Raw genomic sequence first — 10,639 nt, 5'->3', positions numbered from 1 at the left:
GGTAATTTTCATGAACACTAGACAAAAGTAAAATCTTATAATTGATTTCTGAAGTGTAGGTGTTTAGCCAAAATATCTATGTAAATGATGTTTTAATACTCGTTATATCATGTGAATATTTTTCTAATAAATTTTTATAAAGGCTTTTTTCATACCAATATTAAGTTTACATTTTCTTGTGATCCTTTAATTGCTGGTTGTATATAGAACTTAATCTTTTTCAAAAGTTTATTTTCTTAAATTAAAATTTATTTTGATGATGATTTGGATTTGTATAATTAAGTCGACAACTAGGTTTTAGATGTTATCAGAACTCAAGAATGAATATTATTATTTTAACATAATCAAGCAATAGATTAGCAAGTAAGAAAAAATGGGTACACTAAGGATTTTGTTTATTTATCACACTATGATTAAATATACAGGAAAAATTGAAGAAAAAACAAAAAGATTAAACAACCACTCTAATAGGCGCACACTAAATAAATTTTTATTTGTCTTCATGAGATAATTAGATTATTTTATAAATTTAGCGTGATTTGTTTTGTCTCACTCATTCTAGTGAGCAATAACGACACAATACAATTTCCAAGTTTAGGTTATGGAGGCTTATATTCAGATTTAGCTTGTTCATGTGTCTAGCTAGTTGGTGCTCTTTGATACTTTTTAAGTTTTTAACAGTATCAAATTAATATATGAATGATGATGCATTTGCATGAAGTGAAGTCAATATATATATAAAGATAAAAAATATATATATTTACAAAGAATTATGCAAATCCTACTCAATAAAAGGTTTGAAAACTAATATTAAATATTCTGATCAACCATTTACAAAAAACAAAATAGAAAAGGTCACCGTATATTGTTATCTTTTTTTCCTTGGCTAATGATTTCAATTAACTCACCATCCAATCTCTATTGATGCATCATTTGTGTGTTGTAGTCCTAGTGCATAAACAGTGCTTATAGCTGACTTTGAGTTTTGATTCTTGTGAAAAACTTAAAAAGTTTTTTTTTGGAGTACTGTGTATAAATCCGGTTTTATGCTGCTTTTACTTACATCTAATTAATTGTCTCCAATAATCTCAAGTAGTTGTGATTTTTCGTAGTACCTTTACGTAAAATTTTTGTTTTTATATGCGTTTTAAAAAATTCAAACGGTTGTATCTGTTCATTATAAAGTTGTATCTTTTCACTATATTTTATTTATATTTGTTCATCACAACTTTCATTGTAATAGGTGTATGACGTCATTGGCTTGTGTCTATTTAAATAGTCATGTCTTCTGAACTCTTTTTATATTTGTCTTTTCATCAGTAACCAACAAGTTCGTTGAAACAAATTTTTCATTTTATATTGAATCTAAATAATTGAATATTAATATCTAATATTTAATGTTATTCTATAATCTAACTAAAATTTTAGAAATGATTATAGCAATAGAAAAATTTAATACAACTTACTATAGAATTTATAGTTGCGTCTATTTATCGTAACTTTTCATTAAAACAACATTTTAATATTTAATATTTAAAAGTAATAATAACAATCTTAATAAATGAGAACAACAGTTGCGACTTTTTTTTAGTATTTTTTTGTGAAAAAAAAAAATTATTTGTTTTTTTTTAACTCAAATAGTTGTATCTGTTCATTGTAGAGTTGTGTCTTTTTGCACTATATCTTATTCATATTTTATCATCACAATTTTTTCGTTCTAATAGGTGTGTCTATTTAAATAGTCATGTATTTTGAACTTTCTATTGTCTCTTCATCAATAATTATCAAATCATAGTTCGTTGCGACTTTCTATAATATAACATTTAATATCTAATATTAAATTCTAACTAAATTTTTAGAAATGATTATAGCAATATAAAAATTTAATAAAACTTACTGTAGAATTTATAGTTTCGTCTAATTATCATAAGTTATCGTTAAAAACTATTTTAATATTTAAAATTTATTTTACCATGTTTTTGAAAGTTTTGTATTTTAATTTCAATATTTTTTGATATAGTTTCACTCTTATTAAATACATTTTTAATTATAATTATTTGATAAAAATTACATTTATTCATTACAACCATTAGTTCAATATTCTCAATTAAGATCACTTTGTCATTATGATTTTTTGTAATTGTAGCTATTTACCATAATTCTTCATAAAATATCTTATATATTTATAATACTTCAGACAATGTTTTCTGCAAATTTACGTCTATTCTACATAATATTTTTTGTTTATAAGTTTTCATTTTGATGGTTGTGCTTTTAAACCGTTTCTGTTTAATGTTTATATATTCAAATTATTCTATTACATTCAAATGATTTCATAATGTATAATTTCAAATTTCAAACTTATTAACTTTTTATAAAATACTTTCCCCGCGACATCGCGGGGGTCTGAGTCCTAGTAATAATACAATAAATCTCTATAAATTTACTGCCAAATATAAAATGTATCCAAGAAAAGAGAATGATTATAAGTGTAGTTTACCTTAAACTTTGTCAGGTAGAGGAATAATGAGCTCTAAAACAACTTAAGAAGGACAATGGTTCCTCATGCCAGAACAGAGCCAAACTTCAACAACCCATTCTTACCCCAAAAGTAAGTTCTGATCCAAATCAGGAGTTGATTTCTTCTCTTGTTTTTTTTTTTTTTACCTAAGCTGAGTAAAAAACACAAAACTCCATGTCAATTAAACACAGGTCGAACAAGGAGACGACAAGACCAAAATCACCAACTACGCTTCTTCTCCAATCTCCATTATAAAATGAGGCAGTAGTAAAAACTTCATGTGTTCTGAAACTTGGCTGATATATATATATATATATATAGGGAAAATGACACCCACACCCACTTTCTCCTAAAGTATTGACACTTACACTCACTTTCTACTATCCCTATACTTTTCTTATGTCAAATTACAACTTACACCCTCTAACTAAACTAACCTTCTCTTTCTACTTTTTTTTTCCTTCTCATCTCTCTCTCTAACTTTTCTCTTTCTTTTCTAATATTTTTTTTCTTTAACATTTATTTTTCATTTTCATTACTAAATTTTAAGTTTAGTAACTTTAGTTGGTGATAAACATACTAAATTTTAAGTTTAGTAACTTTAGTTGTTGACAAACAAAAAAAAGTTAACCTTATACCCTAAATATTAAATCCTAACACCACATAGACACTAAATCCATATAAGCCCAAAAACGTAAACCTTATACCCTAAATCTTAAATCCTAAACCCTAAACCATACACCTTGAACCCTAAATCCTAAACCATGAATTAAAAATATAGACACATCATCCACATACCTAAACCTAAACTTTTAACCTTAACCCCTAAATCCTACACCTTGAACCTTAGACAATACAACTTGAACTCAAAACATAGACATTGAATCTATATACCATCTAAAGTCTAAACCCTAAACTATGGTGATGTTTGAACATGCAACAAACTTGTCAATAAATTTCATCTGGATTGCTTGTCCACGTGGTCAGAGTTTGGTGGATAGGCTTAGAGATTAATAATGACCATGTTTGTTGTGTAGTATGCTTCTAGTGACACTTCTAAGTTCTAATATCTCTAATTCTAGCTTAAAAATAGTACAAAAACATTTGGCTAAAAGACATCTAAGTGGCTAAACTATAGTGATGTTTGAACATGCAACAAACTTGTCAATAAATTTCATCTGGATTGCTTGTCCACGTGGTCAGAATTTGGTGGATAGGCTTTGAGATTAATAATGACCATGTTTATTGTGTAGTATGCTTCTAGTGACACTTCTAAGTTCTAATATACCTACTTCTAGCTGAAAAATAGTACAAAAACATTTAGCTAAAAGAAATCTATGTGGCTAATTTATCTTGGACAAATTTCTGCTCATGTAAAGAATGAGCAAGATATTATAAGATAAGTATCCATAACTACTAATCCACATGATTGATATTCAATGTTCTAAATAAATCAATGTTGTTAATTTTTATTTTGTTTATTAACCACTTATGAGTGTATATGTTTCTGGACCAACACAAAATATGAAGCAAGGAGCTCATGGTGTCTATGGATTTAATTGTGTGGATGTTGTATGATGATTCTTTGGTCTGTCTACATTGGTATCCACAAAAAAATATCCACATGATCACATCCATAGCCACCATTCAACTGCTATTCTTCAGCTTAATGTCTAGATATGCTTTGTAAATCCATGGAGACCTATCCACAGTTTTTCTATCCACTAAACTTTGTTTTTTTTTTTAAAGTGAATAGTTTTGGTTTTAGGTTCAAGGGTTTATGTTCTAGGATTTAAAATTTAGAATTAAAGGGTTTTGTACTTATTTGGTCTATGTTGTGTTATGGATAATATGCTATGGATAAAGATCTAACCAAATTTATGTATGTATATTTTGTATGAATAAACACAAGTAACTATCTATTAACAATACTGCAATTGATTATCCACTTATAATTGAACAAATGTTCAACGACTGATGGATACTGTATAATCTAAAAATTCATAAAAAATATAGCAATATGTATCTTAAAATGTAGAAAATATATAATCATAACATATTTTATATAAATAAATAGAAAATTTGTTTTATGATAACAAATAAATATATTTTACTTTGTTAAAGTGTTAACAACAAAAAAGAAGAGAAAAAGAGAGAAAAGAAGGAGAGAAAGAGAGGTAAGTTGTTAGTAAGAGCAAAAATGTAAAAGAAAAGTGGACACATAAACAAAAAACTTGGGAAAGTATACCATGAGTGGAAAATGGGTTTTTGTGACAGAACTCACACCCAAAGTGGGTTTTCATGACATTTTCCCATATATATGTAGTAAAACAAAAGGTTTGCCTTATAAATACTAAGTCTGTCACAAATGAAAAACTTCCTAAAACTAAAAAGCAACTGAGATATATAATCTAGCAAACGGACAAACATGCCCTGATCCATCTGTTTGTATATAATACATTGTTCGCACTTCGCAGCACGTCCTTAGGCTCCCAAGTTTCTTCACTCGGTTTGCTTCTTCTGGTAAGCTATGATCTAAGGCACAATCCAAATAAGGAAAACGTCTCAGAGAGTTGAATCATACTTTAGATTAGAATGAAAGACAAATAGAAACAAATTATTTATTATTGACGCTACCAAATGTTGTTCATGGCTGGAAATGAAATCGACTTTGAGCCTTGACAATGCTTCATTGTCTTCGAGACTTTGCATCTCATCTTTGGATGATGGTGCTGAAGCTGAAGTCACTACAGGGAGATTCTCTATTGTCGCATCTTCTCCTGCTCCTCTTCTTGTTACTAACAATTCAACCTCTTCACTCTTCAAATTCATCTGAAGTGCTACGAACTGTTCACCATTGGGAAGTTCACAAAATATCATATTGAAGAACTTTCACATCTATATATGTAACGAACCTTCTATATATGTAAAAATAATCACTTTCTATTGTGACAAGTATGTTAAGAGAGAGAGAGAGAGAAATGAGTACTCACTTCACGGAGCTGTTTTACAAGCAACGCGGGCTTGCAACAGAGATATGGCTGCGGTAAGTCNTATTTGTCTTTTCATCAGTAACCAACAAGTTCGTTGAAACAAATTTTTCATTTTATATTGAATCTAAATAATTGAATATTAATATCTAATATTCAATGTTATTCTATAATCTAACTAAAATTTTAGAAATGATTATAGCAATAGAAAAATTTAATACAACTTACTATAGAATTTATAGTTGCGTCTATTTATCGTAACTTTTCATTAAAACAACATTTTAATATTTAATATTTAAAAGTAATAATAACAATCTTAATAAATGAGAACAACAGTTGCGACTTTTTTTTAGTATTTTTTTGTGAAAAAAAAAAATTATTTGTTTTTTTTTAACTCAAATAGTTGTATCTGTTCATTGTAGAGTTGTGTCTTTTTGCACTATATCTTATTCATATTTTATCATCACAATTTTTTCGTTCTAATAGGTGTGTCTATTTAAATAGTCATGTATTTTGAACTTTCTATTGTCTCTTCATCAATAATTATCAAATCATAGTTCGTTGCGACTTTCTATAATATAACATTTAATATCTAATATTAAATTCTAACTAAATTTTTAGAAATGATTATAGCAATATAAAAATTTAATAAAACTTACTGTAGAATTTATAGTTTCGTCTAATTATCATAAGTTATCGTTAAAAACTATTTTAATATTTAAAATTTATTTTACCATGTTTTTGAAAGTTTTGTATTTTAATTTCAATATTTTTTGATATAGTTTCACTCTTATTAAATACATTTTTAATTATAATTATTTGATAAAAATTACATTTATTCATTACAACCATTAGTTCAATATTCTCAATTAAGATCACTTTGTCATTATGATTTTTTGTAATTGTAGCTATTTACCATAATTCTTCATAAAATATCTTATATATTTATAATACTTCAGACAATGTTTTCTGCAAATTTACGTCTATTCTACATAATATTTTTTGTTTATAAGTTTTCATTTTGATGGTTGTGCTTTTAAACCGTTTCTGTTTAATGTTTATATATTCAAATTATTCTATTACATTCAAATGATTTCATAATGTATAATTTCAAATTTCAAACTTATTAACTTTTTATAAAATACTTTCCCCGCGACATCGCGGGGGTCTGAGTCCTAGTAATAATACAATAAATCTCTATAAATTTACTGCCAAATATAAAATGTATCCAAGAAAAGAGAATGATTATAAGTGTAGTTTACCTTAAACTTTGTCAGGTAGAGGAATAATGAGCTCTAAAACAACTTAAGAAGGACAATGGTTCCTCATGCCAGAACAGAGCCAAACTTCAACAACCCATTCTTACCCCAAAAGTAAGTTCTGATCCAAATCAGGAGTTGATTTCTTCTCTTGTTTTTTTTTTTTTTACCTAAGCTGAGTAAAAAACACAAAACTCCATGTCAATTAAACACAGGTCGAACAAGGAGACGACAAGACCAAAATCACCAACTACGCTTCTTCTCCAATCTCCATTATAAAATGAGGCAGTAGTAAAAACTTCATGTGTTCTGAAACTTGGCTGATATATATATATATATATATAGGGAAAATGACACCCACACCCACTTTCTCCTAAAGTATTGACACTTACACTCACTTTCTACTATCCCTATACTTTTCTTATGTCAAATTACAACTTACACCCTCTAACTAAACTAACCTTCTCTTTCTACTTTTTTTTTCCTTCTCATCTCTCTCTCTAACTTTTCTCTTTCTTTTCTAATATTTTTTTTCTTTAACATTTATTTTTCATTTTCATTACTAAATTTTAAGTTTAGTAACTTTAGTTGGTGATAAACATACTAAATTTTAAGTTTAGTAACTTTAGTTGTTGACAAACAAAAAAAAGTTAACCTTATACCCTAAATATTAAATCCTAACACCACATAGACACTAAATCCATATAAGCCCAAAAACGTAAACCTTATACCCTAAATCTTAAATCCTAAACCCTAAACCATACACCTTGAACCCTAAATCCTAAACCATGAATTAAAAATATAGACACATCATCCACATACCTAAACCTAAACTTTTAACCTTAACCCCTAAATCCTACACCTTGAACCTTAGACAATACAACTTGAACTCAAAACATAGACATTGAATCTATATACCATCTAAAGTCTAAACCCTAAACTATGGTGATGTTTGAACATGCAACAAACTTGTCAATAAATTTCATCTGGATTGCTTGTCCACGTGGTCAGAGTTTGGTGGATAGGCTTAGAGATTAATAATGACCATGTTTGTTGTGTAGTATGCTTCTAGTGACACTTCTAAGTTCTAATATCTCTAATTCTAGCTTAAAAATAGTACAAAAACATTTGGCTAAAAGACATCTAAGTGGCTAAACTATAGTGATGTTTGAACATGCAACAAACTTGTCAATAAATTTCATCTGGATTGCTTGTCCACGTGGTCAGAATTTGGTGGATAGGCTTTGAGATTAATAATGACCATGTTTATTGTGTAGTATGCTTCTAGTGACACTTCTAAGTTCTAATATACCTACTTCTAGCTGAAAAATAGTACAAAAACATTTAGCTAAAAGAAATCTATGTGGCTAATTTATCTTGGACAAATTTCTGCTCATGTAAAGAATGAGCAAGATATTATAAGATAAGTATCCATAACTACTAATCCACATGATTGATATTCAATGTTCTAAATAAATCAATGTTGTTAATTTTTATTTTGTTTATTAACCACTTATGAGTGTATATGTTTCTGGACCAACACAAAATATGAAGCAAGGAGCTCATGGTGTCTATGGATTTAATTGTGTGGATGTTGTATGATGATTCTTTGGTCTGTCTACATTGGTATCCACAAAAAAATATCCACATGATCACATCCATAGCCACCATTCAACTGCTATTCTTCAGCTTAATGTCTAGATATGCTTTGTAAATCCATGGAGACCTATCCACAGTTTTTCTATCCACTAAACTTTGTTTTTTTTTTTAAAGTGAATAGTTTTGGTTTTAGGTTCAAGGGTTTATGTTCTAGGATTTAAAATTTAGAATTAAAGGGTTTTGTACTTATTTGGTCTATGTTGTGTTATGGATAATATGCTATGGATAAAGATCTAACCAAATTTATGTATGTATATTTTGTATGAATAAACACAAGTAACTATCTATTAACAATACTGCAATTGATTATCCACTTATAATTGAACAAATGTTCAACGACTGATGGATACTGTATAATCTAAAAATTCATAAAAAATATAGCAATATGTATCTTAAAATGTAGAAAATATATAATCATAACATATTTTATATAAATAAATAGAAAATTTGTTTTATGATAACAAATAAATATATTTTACTTTGTTAAAGTGTTAACAACAAAAAAGAAGAGAAAAAGAGAGAAAAGAAGGAGAGAAAGAGAGGTAAGTTGTTAGTAAGAGCAAAAATGTAAAAGAAAAGTGGACACATAAACAAAAAACTTGGGAAAGTATACCATGAGTGGAAAATGGGTTTTTGTGACAGAACTCACACCCAAAGTGGGTTTTCATGACATTTTCCCATATATATGTAGTAAAACAAAAGGTTTGCCTTATAAATACTAAGTCTGTCACAAATGAAAAACTTCCTAAAACTAAAAAGCAACTGAGATATATAATCTAGCAAACGGACAAACATGCCCTGATCCATCTGTTTGTATATAATACATTGTTCGCACTTCGCAGCACGTCCTTAGGCTCCCAAGTTTCTTCACTCGGTTTGCTTCTTCTGGTAAGCTATGATCTAAGGCACAATCCAAATAAGGAAAACGTCTCAGAGAGTTGAATCATACTTTAGATTAGAATGAAAGACAAATAGAAACAAATTATTTATTATTGACGCTACCAAATGTTGTTCATGGCTGGAAATGAAATCGACTTTGAGCCTTGACAATGCTTCATTGTCTTCGAGACTTTGCATCTCATCTTTGGATGATGGTGCTGAAGCTGAAGTCACTACAGGGAGATTCTCTATTGTCGCATCTTCTCCTGCTCCTCTTCTTGTTACTAACAATTCAACCTCTTCACTCTTCAAATTCATCTGAAGTGCTACGAACTGTTCACCATTGGGAAGTTCACAAAATATCATATTGAAGAACTTTCACATCTATATATGTAACGAACCTTCTATATATGTAAAAATAATCACTTTCTATTGTGACAAGTATGTTAAGAGAGAGAGAGAGAGAAATGAGTACTCACTTCACGGAGCTGTTTTACAAGCAACGCGGGCTTGCAACAGAGATATGGCTGCGGTAAGTCTGGTATACAGTTTGTATCCAGCGAGACAAGCTTGAGATGGATATCCACCTGCAGGGAAAGAGAGATTAAGTTCAATCAAAATCCAAGAAAACAGCAATCTGAAACACAGGTCATCAAGAACAAGAGAATTATCGTTTCTTATCTTTGGTACCTCAACACTGGATCCATCTATGCTGCTACGTAGATATTCAACAAGTTTGTTCACGNAATATTTAATATTTAAAAGTAATAATAACAATCTTAATAAATGAGAACAACAGTTGCGACTTTTTTTTAGTATTTTTTTGTGAAAAAAAAAAATTATTTGTTTTTTTTTAACTCAAATAGTTGTATCTGTTCATTGTAGAGTTGTGTCTTTTTGCACTATATCTTATTCATATTTTATCATCACAATTTTTTCGTTCTAATAGGTGTGTCTATTTAAATAGTCATGTATTTTGAACTTTCTATTGTCTCTTCATCAATAATTATCAAATCATAGTTCGTTGCGACTTTCTATAATATAACATTTAATATCTAATATTAAATTCTAACTAAATTTTTAGAAATGATTATAGCAATATAAAAATTTAATAAAACTTACTGTAGAATTTATAGTTTCGTCTAATTATCATAAGTTATCGTTAAAAACTATTTTAATATTTAAAATTTATTTTACCATGTTTTTGAAAGTTTTGTATTTTAATTTCAATATTTTTTGATATAGTTTCACTCTTATTAAATACATTTTTAATTATAATTATTTGATAAAAATTACATTTATTCATTACAACCATTAGTTCAATATTCTCA

At 28.3% G+C, this 10,639-nt stretch overlaps 1 protein-coding gene and 1 long non-coding RNA gene across 2 annotated transcripts in view; both read right to left on the bottom strand.

Annotated features, from left to right (window-relative positions):
• On the bottom strand, positions 4,723–5,574 carry LOC104760515. The gene is made up of 3 exons (XR_762953.1): positions 5,515–5,574; positions 5,159–5,368; positions 4,723–5,056 (listed from the first exon to the last, which is right to left on the bottom strand). It is a non-coding gene; the product is annotated as an uncharacterized LOC104760515 (long non-coding RNA).
• Positions 8,996–10,639, bottom strand: part of LOC109130465 (putative E3 ubiquitin-protein ligase RING1a) — a 5,650-nt gene continuing 4,006 nt past the window's right edge. The window contains exons 3-6 of the mRNA XM_019240035.1: positions 9,999–10,015; positions 9,788–9,895; positions 9,432–9,641; positions 8,996–9,329 (exon numbers count right to left, since the gene is read on the bottom strand). Of these exons, the coding sequence (XP_019095580.1) occupies positions 9,297–9,329; positions 9,432–9,641; positions 9,788–9,895; positions 9,999–10,015 (368 nt within the window). The 3' untranslated portion in view covers positions 8,996–9,296. The remainder of the gene's footprint in view (positions 9,330–9,431; positions 9,642–9,787; positions 9,896–9,998; positions 10,016–10,639) is intronic.

The sequence above is a fragment of the Camelina sativa genome, chromosome 18, assembly GCF_000633955.1.
Source record: "Camelina sativa cultivar DH55 chromosome 18, Cs, whole genome shotgun sequence".
Lineage (NCBI taxonomy): Eukaryota > Viridiplantae > Streptophyta > Magnoliopsida > Brassicales > Brassicaceae > Camelina > Camelina sativa.
Note: the sequence above shows the minus strand (reverse complement) of the source record. Positions and strands in the feature narration are given on the sequence as shown.